The 24,524-nt window shown below is 39.9% G+C and overlaps 1 protein-coding gene across 1 annotated transcript in view; it reads left to right on the top strand.

The window, feature by feature from the left end:
* Positions 1-22,876, top strand: part of LOC125021726 (gamma-aminobutyric acid receptor subunit beta-2) — a 56,169-nt gene extending 33,293 nt beyond the window's left edge. Inside the window, exons 5-10 of the mRNA XM_047607879.1 lie at positions 962-1,044; positions 12,049-12,186; positions 14,578-14,730; positions 17,273-17,517; positions 18,352-18,492; positions 18,779-22,876. Of these exons, the coding sequence (XP_047463835.1) occupies positions 962-1,044; positions 12,049-12,186; positions 14,578-14,730; positions 17,273-17,517; positions 18,352-18,492; positions 18,779-19,126 (1,108 nt within the window). The 3' untranslated portion in view covers positions 19,127-22,876. The remainder of the gene's footprint in view (positions 1-961; positions 1,045-12,048; positions 12,187-14,577; positions 14,731-17,272; positions 17,518-18,351; positions 18,493-18,778) is intronic.
* Positions 22,877-24,524: the final 1,648 nt, after the last annotated feature.

Genomic DNA, 24,524 nt, shown 5'->3' with positions numbered 1-24,524 from the left:
AGGTCGTGCATTCTCCCGTCTTCTTGTGGACCCGTGCCAACGTCCCGTAAACGCTCAACTCTCAAGTGGCACTCCGGTGGTTAAGGACTTCAAAACAGTATGAAAAGGGCTTTGATTCTAAAATGGAGGAAAACATAAAAAACAACAACAACAATAACAAAAAAAACAAGCCTCCCACAATCTGTTTTATTCTTGTTCATTTACGTTGAACACTCACAAAGGAGAGCGCTGTCACTCAGATCTGGAGAGGGAAAGGACAGAAAACTGTGCCAGAAATCATACACTTAAATTAATCTGTGTGACGCTGGAGAGACGAAGCATAAGAGACGTTACATAAGTCATCTCATTTATGTTATTTGGCAGGTTTATTTTAACTACTAATAAAGGTAACAAATTTCAAAAATAATAATCCTCCAGTATAAAAAAAGGTTTGTCTCTTGTGTGGGTGTGATTAAATCTAATGCAAGGAGTAATGTTGACTTGAAAGTGTTTCCTGACGCGACTTGCAGTTGTTGTGCTGTCACTGCTGTCCCACGGAGTTTGATCCCTGCAGTGGCTCACGTCTCAGGTGGGGCCTAGCAGAGGACCCACAGGATTATCCAAACATTGCTAAAACTGGGACATGAGGATGTGCTCTGGTCTTGTAATCCCCAGTGAAGTTCCCACTACCCGGCCCAGCAACTCCAAAGCATCTACCAGTGTTTACCTGTATTTTACGTCTTGTTTTGTTATCCATAGTGAGAGCAAACTGAGACACTTTGCTGCCAGAAAATAAACCTCACATTTGTTTCCATCAACGTGTAAATTAGCTTTAAATTATTTAAGGGCTTGACTTTAGCTGCTGATGACAAACAGCATCTTAATCGTTGTTACCTTTGTCCACATCTTGTTGCTGTTCACCGTCTTCAAATTTGTTTTTTGTTTTTTCCAGTGAAGTCAATATATGTTTGTTTCTTTTCAGGATCACAACCACTGCTGCTTGTATGATGGACCTAAGGCGGTATCCACTGGATGAGCAAAACTGCACACTTGAGATAGAGAGTTGTAAGTTGGAGTTCCTTCCTTTGTTCACCAGCTGATGTTCATTTAGGTTTAACTGACTGCAACTAACTGTGTCCTTATAAAATGATGGAGCTTTGTTCAGACAGCTGTTTCAGAACTGTGTGTAACTGGGCTTGCACTGGGTTCCAGCGTTTGTCTTTCTCTACTATAATACAAGGATACAGTCTAATTTTAATATTCCCAGCACAATCCTTTCCATTCAGTTCATAGAAGTTCCCCTGGTGCAGATAAATATACCCACGGCGGTGTTTCCTCTTGTAAAGGTGATGCATTGTATTGGTTTGAAGAAATGCCTTAGAGATGTTTTAGATTACACAGAAATTCCAAAGAAATGTTGCTTTGAGCAAAATAGTTTTGCTCAGGATTATATTTGCTTTGTTTTGTTTCATCGTGTGTTGCTGTGGATAATGAATGGATGGCCCTCATCAAACGAGCTACGGCTCAAGCACTTCCACTCTCGTCGAGTGGTGTACTTTGTGTAATGTGCACTGTCCGTGGTGCTGAAGTGATGAATAAGAGCTGCTGCTAATGATAGCTAAAGCGCACAGGTGCGGCCCAGTTTCAAATGACGACGACGGTTCATGGCAAGTGCATAATAAGGGATGTTCTAAGGCGCTGTGGCATCTCCGAGGCACCTGGGAGCCACAGTGTTCTAGGCCTGTATGCATCCTTCTTGTTGTCTCACATCAGTTTCTTTCAGTTTACTTTTAGCTTTTCATCTATTAAGTTAATTATGGCAAAATAAGAAAAGACAAAAACGTTGCACAATCGTGCACAACTGGGATGCACCCAGATGCTGTAGTTGCTGGCGCACTAGAGAGGACTGAAAGCTGCTGTGAGGAACAACGTGTGAATCTGTAACAGATTTCACCTACATCAGGAGGATGAAACATGTTTCAGCTTGAACCAGTTGTAGTTATAAGTCAAGATACATCTGTAGAAATGTGTAGAAATGGCTGAGGGGTGCTACACTGAATTGAGCAACGGAGCTTGAAGGTCTACAGCTGGTGCTTATGTACGAAGGGAATTAGAGCATAAAGGAGCAAAGACAGTTATTTTTGTGTCAGTCAAGTGTAGACACTGAAGTTTGGCTGAGCCTTGATACTCTAAAATTTGTCCTTCTAGTAACAATCCATTGTTGGTGAGACTGCAAATACGTTCATGCGCCTACATTTTCCAGCAACTTTATTATTTTTTATTATTATTATTATTTAAATAAGAGACTGGAACTTTCTGGATGCAAGGCTAAGGCTGCACACAGCTCCAAAGCCTCTTTGCAAAGTGTTCTGTACTCAGACATAGGCCATTTGTCCAGAAGCAGCCTGCTACAACCAGGTCTGTAAAAGTGTTCTTGCTTTAATGCACGAAGGCTCTGCTGTGTGGTCGTCAGCTAATGGACTTGAATGTATTTTGCTCGGTGCATAATGGCCACACAAGCTTATACAGCTGCATTACAGCCTGTACTTAATTCTATACTATTTCAGATAAATTTGATTCATAGCTTCTGCAATTATGCATAGAAAAGAAAAAAGAAAAAAACTCTAGCGAGGGAAATAACATCATCAAAGCAGGGACTAAAAATGTGGCTGTGAAAGATTGCAGAATACAACAAGGAACATTAAAAGCTTCAAACGGTTGAAGGGAACCAGGAGGGATCCAACCAATTAAACTTTATTTCCTGCAGGTTTGATAAGGCGACCTGGGGTCATCTACGCAGGCCTCCATCTATCTCTGGTTACAAAAGTACAGTTGGCATCTCAGCTCCTTATCAAATATCACCTGTCCATCAAATATACAACTTCTCCACGCCTTCTCCATTCCTTCTGTCACTGCCACATTGTTATCGTGGATCTTGTGCGAAAGGCTTTGTGCAGAAGTAGGACTGTTTAAAATAATGTTGTAAATGTAGTTTAACCTTTAAACCTTTTTAGGATGGATTGAGAAGACATCACAGACATTAGAAGATTACGAAGAAGTACATGTGCCCACAGTTGGATTTCCTGAGACGTGAAAATGGGCATAGAGTTGTATTTCAAATCCATAAAGCTTTCAGAATTGTCCGTTATCATCACTATTCTAAGATTCTAATGCTGCTTGTATGATGGACCGAATGTGAAAGGAAAATCTGAGAGACTAACCGGCTGCCGTCTATGGTTTTGTACGAATGCTGCTATCTGCTATCAAGCCATTTGAACATTTTTCAAAAAAAAAAAAAAACTACAAGTGGAAACGGTGACCTCTGTGAACACCTATAACACGGCAGTACAGACTAATCTTCCCGACTCTCTACAACTTTACACTTCTGACTTTATCTTTGACTTTTGACTCAAAGTGACGAGTGAACCAGGTTGCACTTTCTTCCAGAAAAGAGGGATGGGGTGCGGTGACTAAGGCTGTGTGAGTCTCTTTTAAAGAGACACTCAAAAGCTTACAACCCAATTCATCTGAGCAGATAACTACTCTAGAAAACCACACTGTGTTTTATCTGAGAAAAAATACAAAAAACAAATCCTCGTTTTTCCGACTTTCATGTTAGAAGGAGCCGTGTGCCCATGCTTTTCCCGCCAGGACGACCTTTATGCTGACACCACTGTACACACGGCGGTTCACATGTCATCTATAGTTTCTCTCCTCTCATGAAGAGGACCAACAAGCCAAATGCCTTCATCAAGCCTAATTGGGAACAGAGTATACCCCTGGTAAGAAGCTCCTTGATGTTGTTACTGCAAACGTTGCCTCCTGTTGTGCGGTGCCCACTTACACCACTTGTTTGAACCTAGTTCAGAGAATGATGGCGGAGCGAAGGGGGAGTGGGGAGGCAGGGAGGAACATTGGCTGTTTGTAAATGAGAGTGACCCGCACAGCTACACAGCCAGTCATCAGTACCCCGCGCACACGTCCTTCTCCTTTAATTTGGTGACAGGCTTTTTCCAACCGAGCTTAAAAGACGCAGGCTGGGGAAGAGTAACTGTGTGCATGCATGCATCGATGTGTGTGTGTGTTGTGTGTGTGCAGCTATCTTTCTGAGGACCAGTCTGAGTTTTACACCACTGGAGTGAGGACATTTGCGCTAGTTGCACTTCTTTAGGAGGCAGTTTGATTGCTAAGACTTTATTCAGTGTCCTCACTAAGAGCCATACCAATATTTTTATGCAGCTTTATCTTATTAAAATTCTTCAGTGCACCTCCTCCTTCACCCACTCACTGCTGGCAGGGTCATTTTTACATTTCCTGACATCCTGGTTTAATTAATAAACACCTTTTTATCTGACAGTAACTAGTTGTTTTGCTTCATCAGAACAAATAGAGATATAGCCACCTTTCTATGTTAACAATATCTTCAACTTATGATGCACAGAAACGTTCCAGTGATCATCTACAGGCAGCACTTGCAAGATTTAGGGGTAAAGGTTAGAGAAAACTGTGACATTTATTAGCAAAATAATAATGATAAAAAAAGCAGTAAAAGAAAAGCAGAATAAAACATTAAATATGAGAATAATAAGAACTAGGACAACCTACACGTGGCTTAAAGAGCACACACTCTCACATTCAGCGTCAGTGGATAAGGGCCAGGTTCGTCACCTTGCAAGCCGTGTCATCCTGCATTTGTCTCGTCTCTGCGATGCATATGTAATCCAGCACTTCAGCGAGCGGAGCAGGCCACACATCATCTTAACTTGGTGCAAGGAAATGCTGCATTATTTAAAACGGTTAAACCCCTCAGGTTGTTGGTCACTGTTACAGTAATGCAGTCTGCAATGTACATGCGTGTGCGGCCGTAGGGCGGACCCACCTTAACCGGAATCTAGTTTCTCGTAAAACATGTAACATCGACTTCACAAGAACAGCAGCTGTGCAGCTTTTCAATAAATCATAGCAGGGTCAGTAAGCTGTTAAACGCCGACTTCCACACAGAAGCACGTTGGCCCTGATTAGCGGCTTTAGCTTTAGCTATAGGCTCAGATGTGACCGGCTCTTCAGCAGAAGGCAGCATCGGGGATTTAAGGGAGGCTGCTCTGACATTAAGACAAATAGGTCCTCTCACATGCATGTCAAAACAGTGTTTACTGTGTGTACACAGAGAGGGAAGCGGGATGCACGTTACAATTGATATTGCGCTCACAGTGCAGCGAAACTATCATTTCATTACAGCCAAGTAATAGTTATATTTTCTGCACCAGCGATCCACATCATATGGACTGAGCCACTTCCACTCTCTGACTCTCCGCTGCTATCTCTGCTTATCAGAGGCCATTTTTAGAAGCTGCAGACGTCCTCTGGGGTGTGGACGGTTTCTACGCACGGGCTTATTTATTTAACTTATCGTTAGATGTTCTGTCCCCGTCCAGGCGCGCAGTCGACCACAAAAAAAAAGTCAGAAGACATTTTTAATTACGACACCAGAAATAACATTAAAGTCACTTTGAACTTGGCGGAATCAAAAATTCATCTGAGACGTGTTTAAGAGTGGAGTAGCCCTCCACGCGGGAGCGGGAGGGCGAGAATCAGGCAGCCGCCAGGAGGGGGTTGATTTGAAGTGCCCGTTTGTGCGTGCGTTGTGTGTGTGAGGATGTTTCTGTGTGCACATGGAAGCGTGTGCGTCTCCATGTGTTTGCGGACACGTATTTGCTCATGCACTGCAAATGAAGTCATCCTGCAGGCGCGTAAACTGTGGGAAGAGCAGGGTCTCTCAAACCATTCACTGGTTGAACTTTGCAGGTTTTCGGTACATACACAGTTGCGCCGTAGACGCAGTGTTTGCTTCACAGCGTTTTGGAGTTTCACCATTCATGTGGAATAAATTAGGGAGTTGTGGCACCTTTTCATTTGGAGCTATTGTTCTTAAACAATTCACTGAGGAATTCCTTAATTAAAGAATCACACAGTAAAAGGCCCCTTGTGTTTTCATTATAAACATGAGGACAATCCAATAAAATGATTTTTTATAGAATGAGCCATTGATAAGCCTTTGATTACACATGAGAACATGTGTCTATCCTTCTATTGTTTACATTGTTTTACAGATTTATGATGCTCCACAGTCCGTTTTAGAAGTAAGGCCAAAAGAAAAGAGAAATACTCCCCGATTATGTTTTGCCCAAAGCAATATCAAAGCCAATGTTTTATCTCCCTCCAAAATCCTTCCTTGCCCATTAAAACAAATCAACTGAAACATTATTTCATAAGCTTGATATGAAAGGCCCTGAGTCAGATTTGGTCAGGGAGATATGCCTGAGTCCCAGTTAAATAGCTTTAGTATTGTACTGCTATCTCCTCTGATGTTATCGTGAACCATTTCATTTATTTTTTGGTCTCCCAGCTCCCCCAGACTGTGGAACCCATACGACAGTCCTTTGTGTTAGTGTAAAAGGCATATTCTCACGGCTGCATTCTTTTAAATGAATGCTCGGGTTTGCATCGCGTGCTGATGAAAGGATTCCAAGAAGTCATTTTCTCATTTTGCCCTTTCATAGTTAAAAGATACTCTAGACCAGGGTTGTCAAGCTCAAATTGAAATTTCTTAAAAGATTATGAGCGAAATTTGCTGTTTAGTCCTGGGTCTCGGTGTTGCAACCGGTCCTGCCCATTTCTGTGGTTGGATAAATTCCTTCTTGTGCAATAGATAGATAGAGACACTTTCTTGTCATATACTTCTTTATATACTTCTACTTCCTTTATATATGTGTATTCTTATTCTAATTGCATGCTTACTCTACATATTCTTACTGCCTACATTGCTCTTTGTTGTGAACACTGGTTTATACTTTTAGTATACTTTTAGATCCCTTGGGATCAACAATGTTATTCTGATTCTGATTCTGAAAACAGTGGATACATTAGAACAGTTTCATTACAAAAAATTGCAGTCTTTGATGGAATTTTCTCTGTTTGCAGATTCATGCTGCAGACCAGATTAGAACCTCTGGCCGTCCCTTTTTTGGCCCGTGGGCCGTATGTTTGACACCTGAGCTCTAGACTAATGACTGTAACAACTGAAAGATTGCCTTTTTTTTTCTTTCTATTTTTTCTCCCTCCCACTCCAAAAGATGACAATTAGAGTTTTAAGTTATCTGTGCCAAACACTGTGACACAGTAACTTCAGCACAAGAGCAAAATAATGGAAAATTGGAAAGTCAAAAAAAATACTAACAATAAAAATAAAAATAATGTTGAATTGTTCATAGTTTAAGGTATGCTGCATATTAGCTCTTATTGTACTGTGGGTATATACTTTGCATTTTGAATGTAGTTGTTTTAAAGACATACTATATATAAACCCGTTCTTATAAAAGCTGCCCCTGAACTAAAAGCTAAACAGAAGTTTGCAATAATAATAATAATCAAGGATTCAGTGATGTCTTATTTGAAAAGTTGTGAGTTGGTGGAAAAGGGAAATATTGCCATGAAATAATCATATGTATAATTCTTGTAAATCTTTTTGTCATTGTCTTGTAAATGACTCTGAATGTGGGTCCAATGATTTGTTCAAGGAAAAAGAAAACATTCAAAAACAAGAGTTTCATTCAGCCGCAGACAGACTCTGAACGGACTCTTTGATTCACATTTAAAGTTTGAATCTGAAGAAGTCTTATTCAGTTGCAGGTTTATCACTTAGGAAATGTATCCAAAATTAAGTTATTTTCATCTGCCTCTGACCTGACCTGCCTTTATTTCATCCAATCTCGACTAATAGAATTTCCTCATACTCTGCACTTAGTACAGAAGCATTTAATCGGCTGCAGTTGGTCCAAAAAATCGGCTGCTGTGCTTTTCACTGGGGCCGACGGAAGAAGAGACATTAATCTCATTCTACCACCCATCTGTTGGCAAGTTATTCCCTTAGGAATACATTTTGAGATTTTGCTGATTACATCTTACACATGGTGGTGGTGATGATGATGATGATGATGATGATGATGGAAATGATGATAACTACCTCAATCCATAGTTACATGGATGTTTCGGAAAAACATAGCAAAAAACAGTAAAGTGCTGTGAGCACCTTGGATGAAGAGGAGACCGTGAGAGTATTGAAATCAGCCACGGAACAGTCTGCTTCATTAATGCAGAGAGACTAAATAGGTCACGCAAGTATTAATTAAGGCGAGCAGGAGATGGGGGAGAGAGATGTGGAGCGGCACAGTGAGAGGTGGATGGACACGTAATAGTAGTTATGACAGATTGTGCAATCAAACAGGGAAAGAAAGTGGTGGTCGGGGGGTAAAAACAGCGGGGAGGTGTGGACCGGAGGAGGGAGAGGAGAGGAGAAAGGAGGAGTGGTGTAACAGCCTATATTTTACTTAATAATAATTAATGAAGTAGCGTGGGAGTTCCTCTAAATTGTTCTGTCAAACATGTATTAATGTGTCAACCACACACACATATCCTGTACCGTGGTAATCAAACATGCTAATTCGCTTTCAGTCTCTAATCTTCCCATCATCGGCGTTCAACACTGTAACGGTTGCACGTAAAAGAATGCAAAGGGGGAGACTATTTGTCTGTGCATGCGACCATATATCATATCAAATTCATGTTTACTGACTCTCAACTGTATCTTAATATAAAGAAAACATGAGAGATTTATATATTGGGCCAATATTTGATTTTTTTTTTTTTTTTTAATGGTATTGGATGATATATGGGTGTGTTTGCTGAGACATTATTTAGTTTCAACCCCAGTAAGATTTACAGGCATCCCGAGCAGCCTTGTGCTGCTGGAGATGCTGCAGACTCATGCAGCCCATACATGGCCCCTCCCCCACTAGCAGAGTGCCTGCAGCCAGAAGCTGGAAAATACTAGCAGTCATGTCGAGCACCCCTAAAAATAAGGGTTGAAAAAAGTTTTTCTTTTTCTTTTTCTTTTTATTTTATTTTATTTATTTATTTACTTTATCACTTAACACTTAACACATATCATCACTAGGGTCTCACTGGTTGCTGGAGCCTATCCCATCAGACGAGAGGCAGAGTACACCCTGGACAGGTCGGCAACCTTTGGCAGGGCAGTCATCAGAGCTCTTAGTTATAATGTTGTTATAAAGTTGGGAGAACTTAATAAAAATCATAAATGGTAAGGCACCACCACCACCACCACTCTGTGCCTTTGTAAAGCAGAAAAATTCCAGCAGCACAGTAACAAGGTCAGCCCTCAGAGGGGACTGTGCGATCCCTCATAACATTTCTGTGAGAGCTTCTAAATTATGAAATACAAAACCTATTGACACAAGAAACTGCACCTCTTACAATACATTTAGTCTCCACCTGAAAGACTGGCTTCTGAAGAACCAGAAATGTGAACATCATTAGCTGTATCTGCCGTATAGCCTGCATGTTGTTTCTGCTGTCATCTGTTGTTCTGGTTGTTGTATTTGGTTTAGCTTTGAGCCTTAGCCTAATGCCTGTTTTTTTAGTAATGGATGGACTCTTTGCAAATTGCAAACTTTAATTATTTTTAACAGATATGATAATGGTTCTTAAAACATCATAACAAAAAGGACACTGGCACATTTACTTTGAGGTTGATTAATGTGCAATGTCCTTTTTAAATAAATAAAAACATAAAACGTGCAGTCTTAGCTCCTGCTGCAGCCGTTACTGATGACGTTGCGTGTTTAGAAACAGAAAACATCATTATTGTTCAAAATAATCCGTCTCCTGCTGTTGGTTGAATTTGAGGAGCGCAAACGCACATGAAGAGATGGAAGACGATGATATTAAGTGGTTGTTTTTTTTAGACCAGGAAAAAAAGGGTATTAGTGCAAGTTTCCCATTGTGATGGAAGAAGTAATGAAGCGCTGCCAGTTCATGTCAGGAAACGTGGTGTGTGCTTCACGTTAAAAAGTGGAAAAGCCAACGTACTGTAAAAAAAAAAAAAAAAAGATTGACGTTGTGTATTCCCAGAATTATAGCATGAATTCTCCTTGGCAGTATATGTTTTTAAAATGACTTTGCCAGTTGCCGACTCATGCAGTGTTAGCGAAGCGAGCAAACATGGCAACTGCACAAGAACAGAGAGTCTGGTTTCATGGTCTAATAAAGATTTTCTACTTTTCATATTTAGCTTTTACTAACGGTAGCTTTGCCCGGTCGAAGTCATAACTACCGTTGTTGATGTACCCGCTGAGTTGGCCAAAATGAGAGCAAACGAGGGAATAGCTTTTGTTCCGATTAATATATAATGGATATGCTTCCTGGTTATTCAATCACCCTTGCTCTTGATATTAATTATTTAATTGCTCAGGGGACAAAGCACAATAAAGTTTACTCATAGCGTATGTGCTGAGCTGCAGAGGGCTGCACCCATCCACTATAAAGGATGTAACACAGTATGTTTAACTTTGTTTCATAATTTATAGTTTTCACGATACAATATTTGTCAAGAGCTGAGTACAAAGACATCAGCACACACCTGGCTTCAAGGTGCCTGAAACATCCTGAAAGAACTTTGAATAAGGCAGGAAAATAACGTAGCGATACATCGCTCACTCTAAACTGTGATTGTGCAGCTGTATACACAGATCAGGCAAAACATTATAACCACCTTCCTAATATTGTGTAGGTCTCCCTTGTGCCTCCAAAACAGTTGTGAGTCATCGGAGAAAGGACTTGGTAACAGAATGTTGTTAGTGGGTGGGGGCCTATGGAAGAGAGTAACCTCACGTCACTGAAAAGGCCACGCCCCCTTATGGTCAAAAACAAAGGAGAAGTTGCTGCATTGTATTGTTCTGTGAACCGTTTAAAAGATAAAACTCTGAGATTCTCTCTGCTCTCCTCAAGAGAGAAGAATAAAAGCTGAAAAAATGTTTGGCTTCAGGCCATAAAACAGGTGGACAAAGATGGAAAGTCATGGGACCCTGATAATCAATATGTGTACGTTGGCGGCAAACACTCAATCATGTCAGTTCATCTCATCTTATCACTACCGCTTATCCTCACTGGGGTCACAGTTGATGATGAACTGAAATGACAGTAGGTAGCGACAGATCACAGTTAGGTTACTGTAAAGTGTTTATCAAAAGGGTTAACGTTGGCAAAGCTTTGTGCTGTATTTAAGTCATGATAAATTAACCACTAATGGTTTGTTTTCACTTAAATGGGGGCGTGGCCTAATTTGCTACTGTCTGTCTATGGGTTGAGGGGAGGGTCCTCCGTGGATCATCTCACAGATAATTGATGAGTTTGGGATCTAGTGAATTTGGAGACCAGGTCAACACCTTGTGCTGTTCTTTGTGGTTTTTTGAGTTGTTCCTAAACTGGTTTGTGTGTGTGTCTGTGTCAGGCTGCATCCTGCTGTATCAGTATCATTGCTATGGGGCGGGGGCGCCTGGTCTGGTCTTGGCGGTCTCAGTATCGAGCCAGCATTAGTCATTAGTTAGATGAAGGTTTTGTAACATTGGAGTATCAGAAGTTAGGCAAGTTCAGCGCCAGCATAAAATAAAACGCATAAAACGACTGTAATAATATTTCATTCTGTGCACGTACACACACCTTAGCAATTTCATGCCAATTCAAAACAAACATTTGACTTCTTGCTACAAAAATATGTTTTTGTACATGTGGACATGACGTGCTAACTGAATTTTTCATATCTAGACCAAACTGGAATTCAATGGCCGACAGTCATTCAGAATGCACTACATTTTCCCCTGTGAATACAGTATATAGTACGCACGTAAAGATAGGGTGAATGCATCTGAATCAAATTTTAGCAGTAGTCAACGAGCAAATGCAAACATTACACGGGAGAGGAAGCACACGCACAAATCCAACGGGTTATTAGATTCATCCATTCCTTGTGGATTAGAACATGTTTTATTTAGTTAATTACTACGCCTGCTGTCAACAGTGCCAAACACAGACCTAATCATGCTAAGCGATTACGGCACGGCCCAGGATCCAGATGGATATTAACACACATTAACACGTATGTAGACCTGTAACAGCCCTCACCGATTCATGTTGTCTGTACCCTCTGCTCAGATGGTTACACTACAGATGACATTGAGTTCTACTGGCGAGGAGGAGATAACGCGGTGACGGGCGTGGACAAGATCGAACTGCCCCAGTTCTCCATCGTGGACCATAAGCTCATCTCCAAGAACGTCGTCTTCTCCACAGGTAAATATGTCACAGCGGTTATAAAAGAGTTCAATTTTCTGCACGCACCCGTTTAACTGTTGTCGCTCTCCCTTTATTTGCCGCAATTCCTTATTATTGTTATTCTGCTGCGATGAAGAAGAAAAATAAATTCCGCCAGAGCAATTTAAATGTAAATTAAAAACACATACACGTCTTTAAACGAAGTGCTGCAGTGGCTGAGAGACCGAACACAACACGCCATGACTTATTCAACATGAACAAACAAAAAGAATGCTGTCTGCTGCAATAAAACATGAATTTCTTTAACAATGTCATATTCATGAATTTGCCATAAAGGCGAGCATTTGTAAATGGGAACAGTTGTTTATTGGAATATAGTTTCTGTGTTAGCTATTGAAGACTCCCCCCAATGCAAGCTTATTTTGTCTGCAGGGGTCACACATTCAGCGCAAGCTCATTAAATACACAATGAGAGCCCAAGGTTTGTGCGTGTGTGTTCCATTAAAACACTTACGCAAGTTTACCCAAGTGTGTCCCGGCGCTATGCTTTATTTCATTACCCTAAACAGAGATACGGTAGATGGGGGATTCCTCTTTCTCATGCTGTGTATTGCGAGATGAAGGAACTGACCTCGTGGTCACTGAGGAATGCAAACATCAGCACAAGTGCACGGGCTTTTATCCGATGCAAGTGTCATGTTTCCGTCCAAGGATAAGCAATGTCAATGTTATCCTCGTGAATAATGTTTAAACCCCCCCTCCAGTTCTAATCTACCCAAGCAGTTTCCCCACTTCATAGGAAAATAATTCAGCAAATGTCTCTATGGTTCGTGATACCATAAGCTAATTGAAATAGCAAAACTAAGTGGTGACATTTAAAGAGGGACCCGGTGGATTGTCTGCGCTTCGATTACAAAGACTTAATCCTTCTTCCTCGCCCTTTGTCTGTTCCTACTTGACTTTCGAATAAATTGTAAAGTGCTGTGTACTCTAGCTCTGCTTATGGCACCATCCAGCTGCAATTTGGTTATGCAACGGGAGCCAGTTTTCTAAGGAGAAAAGTATGCTATGTTGATGGAACTTGATTTAAACCCCACTATGAGCTCATTTTAAATATAGCAGAAAAAAAACTAATGAAAAATAGAGACCCATAGAACCATCATACCATCCACAATTATGCATACACCAATCTGCCACAACATTATGACATTAAAACTACGGACAGGAGAAATAAATGACATGGAGCATCTTGTGACAATGCAGTGTTCTGCTGGGAAGCTTTTCAACCTGACATTCATTCATGTGGATGTTACTTAGACATGTAGCACCCACCTAGACCAGACGAGTCACCCCCACTCCATAGCAATGACACTCCTTGATGATGAAGAACAGCACAAGGTTTTGACCTGGCTTCCAAATTCACTAGATCCCAAAGACCCCCACTAACAACATTCAACACCCTCAGAAGGCCCGTGTCCATTCTCTGGTGACTGTTTGGAGGCACAAGAGAGTACTAGGAAGGTGGTCATAATGTTATGGCTGATTAAGTCACTGAGTAAAGTAGGTTTGATGATTACTCAGTTCGGTTGAGACTTTGCGGTGGACCACCTGAGTAGGAGCTCCTATACTCGGGATGAGCCCAAGAATCCAGTACCTTTGTATCTGTATGGTCTCATGTTGTAGCACTGGGTTTCCAATACCATATGAAACCATAATGCCAAAACTTTAATGCATCATCAACATGTCATCTGTGGCTGATAGAACACGAGTGAAGACATTAGGAGTAGTTGTTAAACAGTGCTGAAGGTTTGGGGCAATCCATGAAACAGATGTTGTGATAATTCCTCGACAAGTGACATCTTGCATATAGAAGTGAGATGATCGCCAAAACCGACCATTAACTAACACTTTCAACCTCATTAGATCACCAGTTGTCATGATTTGACATCTGTCCCAAATACCTGAACACAGCTGCAGAGAGTTTTCAGTCTGGTGGATTGACAGACCAACACCGCCATTAACGAAGGCTAAATATAGTAAATGTCTCCAAGCTTCATCGTGTACAAGGTAGAAATATAAAAGAAATGGTAAATGTCTCTGAATGACCCCGTTAAGAGTTATTCCTACGAACGGAATTGTCTCAACTGTTAGTCTTTTGATGCTCATTTATTGCTGTCTGACTCTGGCATAATCTCTTTCAACATTTTAAAGTGTTTCTTCTTTAAGGAGTTATTTTTTTCAGCCTTTGTAACAGTGTCAGTGCATGAAATCACTTGAGTCAAACTGATCCAGAAACAATACCGACGATAAAATACTGCAAACATCCAAAAATATGCAATTTGTGTCAGCTATGTCGGTAATTCCACGTCGGTAATTCTTTCTTTACTCACCTCCTCCTCCTTGCCACAGGTGCTTACCCCCGTCTGTCCCTGAGTTTCAAGCTGAAGAGAAACATTGGATACTTCATCCTGCAGACGTACATGCCTTCTATCCTCATCACCATCCTCTCCTGGGTGTCCTTCTGGATCAACTACGACGCCTCTGCTGCAAGAGTGGCTCTAGGTGAGGGCAAAGGGTGCAGGGACTGGAAGGGGGAAGCATTAGTTTGTAGAAACTCTGTTAAATCTCTGTGAACTAGTTCATTAATTACTGTACCTCCTGTCTTTACGAAGTCGTCATGTGATGCCTCATCTTTTGACAGGGTCAGTATTACTTTAGTCCACAGACATATTGTGATGGATGACCAGACTGATTTGTCTCAACTTTTATTCCAGTCCTTGTGCTTTCCTTGCTTATGTAAACCCCATGTAGCCAGTAAGGTGTGGATTGAGCACCTGTGTTTGTCAGAAGCTCGCTTGTCTTTCTTTTTGCCCAACTCCATCCACCAAGCCTCATCCATCCATCCTTCTACCCATCCCTCGCTTTAGTCGACAGGGCAATTTCGCTGATTGACGACTGAGCTGCATTTAGTGATCCAGAGGGAAGGCGTGCATGGGATTTAATGACAAAAAAAAGGCAATGCTCCGTAATGGAGGCAGGTCAACCGAGTTGGGAAATGTTTGGTCACCCCCCTTTCTACACTAGATTCAGGAACCACTTTACTTTGACCTGGTTTTGGGCATTAAAATTGACCTGTAATGGCTAAAACCACGTGGGCACCGTGTACAGAAATCCTTCAGTGTTATTGTTATAAGCTCTTGCAGCAACAGCTCGGGAAAATTGCCTGAATCCTATTTTGAATAGTGGTCATCTGACAGCAGCATGACAGCCGTAATTTAGTAATTGTTTACTGAGACTCTCAATTGACATTGTGGTAAATAATGGCGCTGCATGCAGTTTCAAAACAGGCGCTACAGGAGCTGAGAACACAAGCATTTTACCCTTGAATGGAAAATGATATTCAAGCTTTAGAATCAGGTTTCTCGTGCTGCTATAATTCCTCTACATGCACCACAGACACATTGTTTGTCGCAAATCCTTTGCTACAAAAAATTTGGCAAAATTGCTGCCAGCAAAAGTTATCGTGCCAGTCATAATAAGCTCAATCTTAACATATGCACAGCCAGTCAGTCTGACAGTAACTATTGCCACGGCTTGCTGGGCGAGCCTTTTTGAAAACAACTTTTCTCTGCAGGAGTTCTCAGCTAATGAACAAGATCAAGTTTGACATTTGAATTTCAAATTGCTCCAACACTTCAGGTGCAAGTCCTTTACCTTGTCTCCCAGAGCATGTTTTAAAGTCATGGGGGTCGGCCCCTAGGTTTCATTGATCCTGAAAGGCTTAATCAAGCAGCGGGGTGATCACAAAGATGTCTCACAGCCGGGGGATTAAAGCTGTCGCACATCCAGTCAGTTTGAGTTATTGTCACAGTTGAACAGATGAGAAAAATGCAAGATGTGAATTTGTGCTCATCCCCTGATTTATAGTTATTACATAGAAAAAATGGCGCGCTCCTGAGACGAACTTTAGAAAGTGACACTAACTCATTTTAACATTTAACATTTTTTATTTCACTCCTTTTCTTGTATAGGCTGCTTCATGTCTCACGTCACGAAGTTAGCTGGAGGCAAAAGAGAAGGAAGCTTGAGGCGAACGCAGCCTCTTTCAGCCATGAAAATGCTGTCTTGCTGTATTTTTGGTGGCAAAACTGAAAAATCAAAGCACTAATTTGAAGTTTTGTCATATTTCACCCACCGCCAGTCGTAGAGGACTTTGTTTTGGATTTAGCAATTAAAAGAAATGATTGGAGTGAGGCAATCAACAACGCACACACTTCATAACAGGGCAGATTAATATGTAATGCATCATCAGTTTCAGCCTGGATAACATTATAGGTTAGACTAAATCGTGACTGAAATTATTTAAGTTAACGCTTATTTAGGGGATTCTTGTTAAATGCTAACTGCTAGCTAATGCAACGTTAGCTACGTGTTTCAGGGGTATCCAGAAGCAGAAGCAGCATTTGCTACGTAACCCTCCACAGTAGCTCAACTTACGTCTTGTGATATCTTTGTTGGAAAGACTTAAATTGATAAAAAGAGCCCCCCTGTGTTTGTATGGACAAAAGGCGTTGTTTTTACAAATTCTTCTATTACAAATCTTGGACATGTCCATTCAAGACATTGGTATAGTCATCTAACGATTTGTATGCCTTTAACTTTACTTTCATGTTTACCATTGTACGGTGACTAGTCCTGACAAATTGTGTTTAGTTAATCATTATTTAGGCGATTCTTGTTACATGTTAATGCTAATGCTAACTGCTAGCTATTGCAGCATTATTTCGTCCCCTCTGTGTCCTCCTTTGGTCAAATCATCCATCCAGTGAATGAGAGTGTAGGGGTCAGTGAATATACTTCCATCAGTCAGAGTCAGCTTTTTAAAATAACACTCACGGTCTCAGGGAGTGAGCGTATTAGTATATTCTCTAAAATATGTGTTTTCCTCGTCCATTCTTGCCGAAACAGTCTGTTGAAATATGCTAACAGGGTGTTTACAGGCTATAGTGTTTCAGATGTTTTGCAACCAGTTAAGCCCCGCCCCTCAAAAGATGTCACATTGTTTACTAACTGTCTATAGTATAATACACTATTCCTTTACCAGGTATCACCACGGTGCTCACCATGACTACCATTAACACCCATCTGAGAGAGACCCTCCCAAAAATCCCATACGTCAAGGCCATAGACATGTACCTCATGGGCTGCTTCGTCTTCGTCTTCTTGGCTCTGCTGGAGTACGCGCTGGTAAACTACATCTTCTTTGGCCGGGGCCCTCAGCGTCAGAAAAAGGCAGCAGAGAAAATAACTACAGCCAACAATGAAAAGATGAGGATGGATCCAAACAAGGTTAGTTGTTTTGCTCGTCGTTGCAGTTTTGCAGGCCTGACGTCGTTGTCGTTTCACTTCATTTCACTTGACTCCCAGAATCCATTTCAGAAAACGCCTCAATTAATGAAAAAAACAATCTCCAAGCACATTCTCCACACAAACTTCTAAATGCTTAAACCTGAGCCAAAGAAGTTTCCTTTGCTCTAATTCACAGAATTCCCTGTTTTCTTTGTGGTACAATCTTCATTTAATTATTCATAAAACTGTCTAAGTAGCTTAGAATAATCACTAGCAAAGAAAAGAAAGGCCCTCACTTCAAAAGGAGGGTTGACCCAATGTTTTCTTCCATCACTGTGCAGCCGGTCTAATAAGCCTGTACTCTCCTAGTTCGAAAGCCAAATGTGACATGATGCCAGCAGGAACGAAGGGAATGAGGATCTCTGTGCCACCTGGCACTTTGTCTCAATAAAACAGAATTGCATTCACTTTTCCATTTTGTTGTTCCCAAATGAAATGAAGTAAATGTTTACCAGCGGAGATGCAAATGGCCCCCACAACATGGCTTAATATGGGCCGCTGAAATATGTTTAAAAGAAAACAGACGCTAACTGAGCTGGGAAATGTCTGCACTAATGTCCGTCCATCAAGTGAATGAAAAAAAAGGAAGAATATTATTATAACTAAATTGTTTTTTTTCTCAAGAGTGATGCAGCAGTTATGTATTGTGAAGCATGCAACACACGTCCACAAGTATTTGCAATTGTTCACTTAAGAATTATTTGAAAAACATTTGCACTGTTACCAACTTTCAGTGCTAACCTAACACTTTTTGTTGTGTGTTTGATTCTGCAGTGGCTGGTGGGGAATGTAGTTGGCAGAGATGATACTTTGTATGCAAGAATGAAGCAGCGGGATCTTGACGGCCACGATTCAATGTGGGAACCGATCTTTGTGGATGATCCGGCAATTGGACTCGGGGATCAAAAGAATAAGGTAAAGCAAAAGCCTATGTTAGCCTATGTTAGCCTATGTTAACGGAAATCCAACATCTTGTCACCTCAGTGTTGACTGATAAAACCAAAACAATGAGCTGAAAGATGCTAAAACCAGAAAATATAACTCTCTGATGGTTTGCCTCTACTAGTGCTGCCCTTCATGTTACACGTATTCCTTTCACTTTCACTTGTAGTGTTTTATCTTTCTAAAAATTACATTTTTTAAAAAATGCGTTTGAATGACGTAAATGCTCCAGACAAACTTGACTCTTTTCCTTGGGCAGATGGACCCACATGAAAACATCCTTTTGGGAACCCTGGATATCAAGAACGACATGGGCGTTTCAGAGTTGGCTCTGGGCCTCAATGACCCACGAAATACCATGCTGACGTACGACAGCTCAACTCTACAATATCGCAAAGCCGGGCTGGCAAGGCACAACTTTGGGCGAAACGCGCTGGAGCGCCACATGACTCAAAAGAAAAGCCGACTACGGAGACGCGCCTCTCAGCTAAAAATCACCATCCCAGACTTGACTGACGTGAACTCGATCGATAAATGGTCGAGGATGATCTTCCCGACTGTTTTCTCCTTCTTCAACATTGTTTACTGGCTTTATTATGTCAATTAAAATAAGAACAAGGACTCAAGTGAGGGCAAGAACAGACAGCAGAATATGTCGCTCATTTCTTTTTCTTTTTTTGTTTCGTTTCATGTCTGCGTGATCTTCTAATACTCGACTGAGCTGCTGTATTCAGGACTGGATCCGTCATCTCATGGGATACATTTGCTGGCTAACACGTGAAAACCTTATAGAAGAGAGATTACAAACATATAAGGTGCCTGTTCATGAGTAAAATTTTACGTATTTTGTGAGTTTTTTTTATATATATATATATATATTATTATTATTATCATAATTATTATGTTACATTTTTTTAGTCAAGGTAATTCATTGCCAAAATATGAATTAGTCAATTAGAAGTGGACACATTATTTTTAAATGAGCATTTACTGTCACTAACACTACTTAAAAGTGCTAAAGCAAGTTTCAGGTCAACAGGTTAAGTGTATTAACCAATTCTATTATTACCATAGTAAAAGGGCCTAAAAGTCACAATTTACATAATCATGCCATGTGAAAAATACAAAATCTGATCAACCTTTTTCTACTTTAATATACACGGGGGCACAATGCAATTTATTTCTAAGTATTTGCCCAATCCTGAACTTTTTTTCAAGAGCATTTCAAAACCTCCAAAGGTTTTTATTCAGATTGCACTCAACAAGCCTGTCGAATGCTAAATTGTGTGAAGCAGCGTAAAGTAATGGTACTCATTATCCCATTTGGACTGTCATAACTATCCACTGTGTCGAAACGCTAGAAGAAAATAAGGAACAAAAATAAATAAATGATTGAGCAAAGTAAGAAAGGAAATATTAATATTTGCCTTTCAACAAACTGGTTGTATTTATATGCTATTATAATTAATAATAATTCATTTTACCCCATGTCATACATACAAGGTATTTGGGGAAAAGTATATCCGGAGTAATTAGTCTAGTCCTTGGTCAATTGTTAATGTAAATGTCACCTGTATGGCATTTATTATAGGGATATTGTATAAAATTCTCTTCAGCTTCAGCTCTGTATACCCACTTTCCTGAATAAACACTTCGATCGCAGATTAATAGTTTTAAAAAAAAGACACTTTCCTAACTTTGACAAACTTCAGAACGGATAAAAGCACAAATATCATCAATTTACTATTATTATTGCATTCTTTTTTGTGTGTTAAGAGGATTTTTTTTGTTTTGTTTTGACTCTGCTAATGGGTTTACAGTATGTGCCGTGTCTGCCTCCAAAGTCAGATTTTTATAATTAACGAAGGTTTAAAACCTCTTAGACGTGGAAAAAGAAAACAAACAGGATGATAATCACAAAATGACGCAGCAGTCAGTCCAAAAAAGAACTCATTACAGATAACTGCGGATGCTGTGCTTTTGACTCTACAGTCACATGGAAGATTTTATAAGGGGTTTTGCACACACGTTCTTAAAAGCCATAGAGGCTGTACCATAGTTCTTCTAATATCTGGTGCTTATCGGTGGGGGGAGTTTTAAGAGGAACTTTATTATTACTAACACACGTTATGTTTCAGTTTCGAAGTTAAAAAAGTAAAATTAAACCTAGGGCTATAATACACTGTCACAAACCCTCTCCCCATAGATCTGCCACGCTGTCCTTACGAATGAATTGTGTTTTTATGGCATTTTGTGGCTTATACTCTGCAAGTTCACAGTCAGTTATCAAGTGGTGAAATGGAAAACTGTAAACGCATATCAAACAGAGACAGGAAGAGAAGGTAACTCCAAACATCACACAGAAGAGAGAACAGAGGCTTCATCTCCTTCGCCTTTTTTTTTTTTTTTTTGTTCGTCTTTTTGGCTGTTATTGAGTTTATTTAAATCAACAAAGAAAAAGCACAAAAGGGTTCATCGCTCCTGGCAAGTCATTCGTTTTGAGTTTGGAGTGAATACTCATCACTCAATCATTAATATTGTAATGTTTAATTGAAGTGCAGCCACACATCATGACTCACTGCATGCTCTGTAGCTCTGTACAGTAGGAACTCCTTGATGTTCTGTTTTTAATCACGTTCTCATCCAGTTGGTTCCTTTTAATCCGTGCTCTCGCCTCACTAATAAGCATAAGGATGTGTGTATTTACAGATGCATAAAAGAAGTACGCCCGGTATTGCAAATGACATTCCTGATGAAAATATGTTTTTATTCTTAAAAAAAAGAAAAAAAAAAAATGCAACTATTTGAAGAATGACATTATGATGCATCTTCACTCACGATGCCCAGGAACTTAAATATTAACAACAGTCCCATGCAGTTCACCTCACTGGTATTTCTATGTTATTTATCAAAGTCAGTTTGTGTTTCTAGTGATTGAAATCTGCACAAAGTTAGTGGATTGTTTTTATTTATTTATTTATTTATTTATTTTATAGTTCTGGTGATTTGTGTCAGCAATTCTTCTTATATATCTCATTTTGAATATATTCTTCTCTTAAAGTAGTTTATTTTGTAAGTGCGTTTAAAATACATACACAGAAGGATCTAGGTTGTGTATCCAGAGACCTATTAGAAAATTAATTATTGGCGTTGTACATTTTTCTATAGATGAGGATGAGATAAACTCTAATTTGGAATCGTGTAATAACAATTTGAAAAAAAAAATGAATAAATAAATAAAACATTTAAATATGTATATATCGTATAACATATTGTTAGTCATAAATTGGAACATATTATTCCTGTAAATAAATACCTATGAGCTTCCTACAGAAAAGACAAAGTGAACTTTTCAGTATCATTCGTAACATAATGAGAATGCAAAGGCTGATGTGAACCTACTATGTATATAGACTATTTTACAATGTTAAGTATTGGTTTCTTTTTCTTTTTTTTCTTTTTTTTTGCTCTATTCATCAAAGCACACACGTTTCTTTCACTGTTTTTTTTTTTGTTTTTTTTTTTTGCCAAAATGTGAACATGTATTCATGAATGTAGTTGATATTCTTTCGCAGCATGTATCTGCTGCAGCGCGTCAGCAAACGTACGGCGACGATTTCTTGTACCAATGATTAACTAAGTACAGATTAATGTACACCACCTTTTCGACACATGCACACACACACACACAAAGGGTCAAGTGTTAAAAGAGGCCAGTGATGCTTTTGTGTCGGGCCCAAACTCAACCCTCTCAGGTCAGCACAATTTACACAGTCGGCACCACAATGACACCCAGTAATTGTACTAAGCAAAGTAGATTGTTCCAGATGTTTTCTTGATGATTTGTTTCCTTTCTCTGTTTAACACGAGTTACTGTATACGGTACACATTTACAGTACTAACAGTATGGCACGGTCTTTCAGCATAGGCAGATACCCTCCCCCAGCCATAGATATAGACATAGATATTTCCTAATCTTCATATTATACAGTGTGTGTGGTATTTGAGTGTGAGAGTGTGCAGTGTGCGTGTGTGTTTTGCCAGATAGTAACGTGTTTCCAAACGCACAAACGGCAACTGGCAAGAAAGTTCTGCTTCATAAGTTACACACTTTGGATATGTGCTTGTACTTCACAGCGCTTTTTTGTTTCATATATTTTTATACTTCTATATTATAGTGTGTATGTGTGTTTGTGGGGGAACGCTGTTGTTTGGGAAAAACCTTGTAAATCAGATTTTGGCAGTTTTCATATTTATACTATACACCGCCCTCTAGGGATACAGAAAATGTATGTATACTGATGAAATCCTTTCATAATACCTTGTGTAAAATTGATAAAGTACATGGTTGTAAATGCTTTGAAAATGTTTTTTTTTATTATTATACCTGGAAAGTTGAGGGTTTTGGAAATGCAAGGATTTCATCAGACGGCAGAGTCTTCTCTGGAGAGTAACAACAGCCTGACATCTTAAAAGCCTAAACGACACATCTCGGTGACAGTGTATGTTTGCACACACTCACAGAAGAAGCCTTAGCCTCCTGCTGCCCTGGAATTCACTCCAAGCGGCGTCAATCCTTTTTACCCTCTCGACACCCTCCACCTTGAGAAATCCTTGTATGTGCCACTCACGAGAACATTCCCAGAAACCCAGAGCTGTACCCCTTCTCAAAGATACGCCCTGTAAAAGCCAGTGTCTGTCTTTACTATGAAAAACCAATGGAAATTAATACATTGTCAATAAATATTGTATACAGTTCTAAATCTGTGTGTTTGCATTTAACTGAGAGTGGGAGTACGGAACGTTTTGGTTTATATGTGTGGGCTCGGGCTCCCTTGAAACCAGTCACGTGTTTCCCAGATGGTGTTGCGTAATATGAATTCCCAAACTGGCATCCACCAAATAACTCCCATGAGACCAGACATACATAGACTCAAGCTAACTCATATAATTATTTGACACTTATTGATGCAGCTAATACAAACACCATAAACACTAAATCTAAGTCATTTCCCCCCTTTTTCTAAGTTGTTATTAAAACTTAATTTAGATTAAAAGTGCTCTTTAAAGCAGGATTCCCCTCAAACTGATGAAGAGATTAAGAAAGGACCCCAATAGCTCAATATTAATCTATTCAAATAATACACAGGTACAATTTTTTTTCTCAAACATGTGCAGCAGTAGGGTGGCTGTGCAAGTGCCATAAACATAAACATACCTAATGTTAGCAGCTGCACTATTAGCATCTCTTATGCTAATAATGCTGGGATCTTACCTGGGGACTGAATAGGCCTCTTGACCAATTGCGGGAACGTAACAGAGTCACCATGTAATATATGGCTTCATGATTGGCTCAGCAGCGATAGGGGTGGGGCCTACTAAGAGAACGTGTTCTGCCTTCATTTAACCCTTTACTAAAATATATTGGATTCATGTGTATGTGTATTTAAAACAATAATTTGTGGAGGAAAATTATATTTATATATATATATATATATATATATATATATATATATATATATAAATGTCTAATCAATCAAAGTTTCTACGACCCCCTAGCAATACCTCTGCAGACCCCCTCTGGGTCCCGGACCCCCTGTTGAAGACTAATGCTTTATTAAGATGATTTAATACTCCTTATTAAGAGTATATTCAAAGTTTGTAACTTATTCACATCCCAGTCACTGACAAAATGTTCCAAGCCACTTGGCTTCGTGAGTTTGCATTTTAAATTTCAAGACATCACATCACGTACATCTGTGGTACAAATTAAAATGTCAAAACTAATTGGATTACGTGAAATTAAGGAGCACTGCTACCGTTTTAACGGCTTAGTTCATAACAAACAGAGGAATAATTTGATCTGCGAACTCTTGCAACTGCTGGTGTCAAAGCACACGCGCAAAATTGCCCATTCACAGGGATATTAACGCACAATAACAGACACATATCAATTATGATTTTGGTGTTGGAAATGCTATTGTTTGAGGTTGCATCACCGCCTC

This window comes from Mugil cephalus, chromosome 15 (genome assembly GCF_022458985.1).
Source record: "Mugil cephalus isolate CIBA_MC_2020 chromosome 15, CIBA_Mcephalus_1.1, whole genome shotgun sequence".
Lineage (NCBI taxonomy): Eukaryota > Metazoa > Chordata > Actinopteri > Mugiliformes > Mugilidae > Mugil > Mugil cephalus.
Note: the sequence above shows the minus strand (reverse complement) of the source record. Positions and strands in the feature narration are given on the sequence as shown.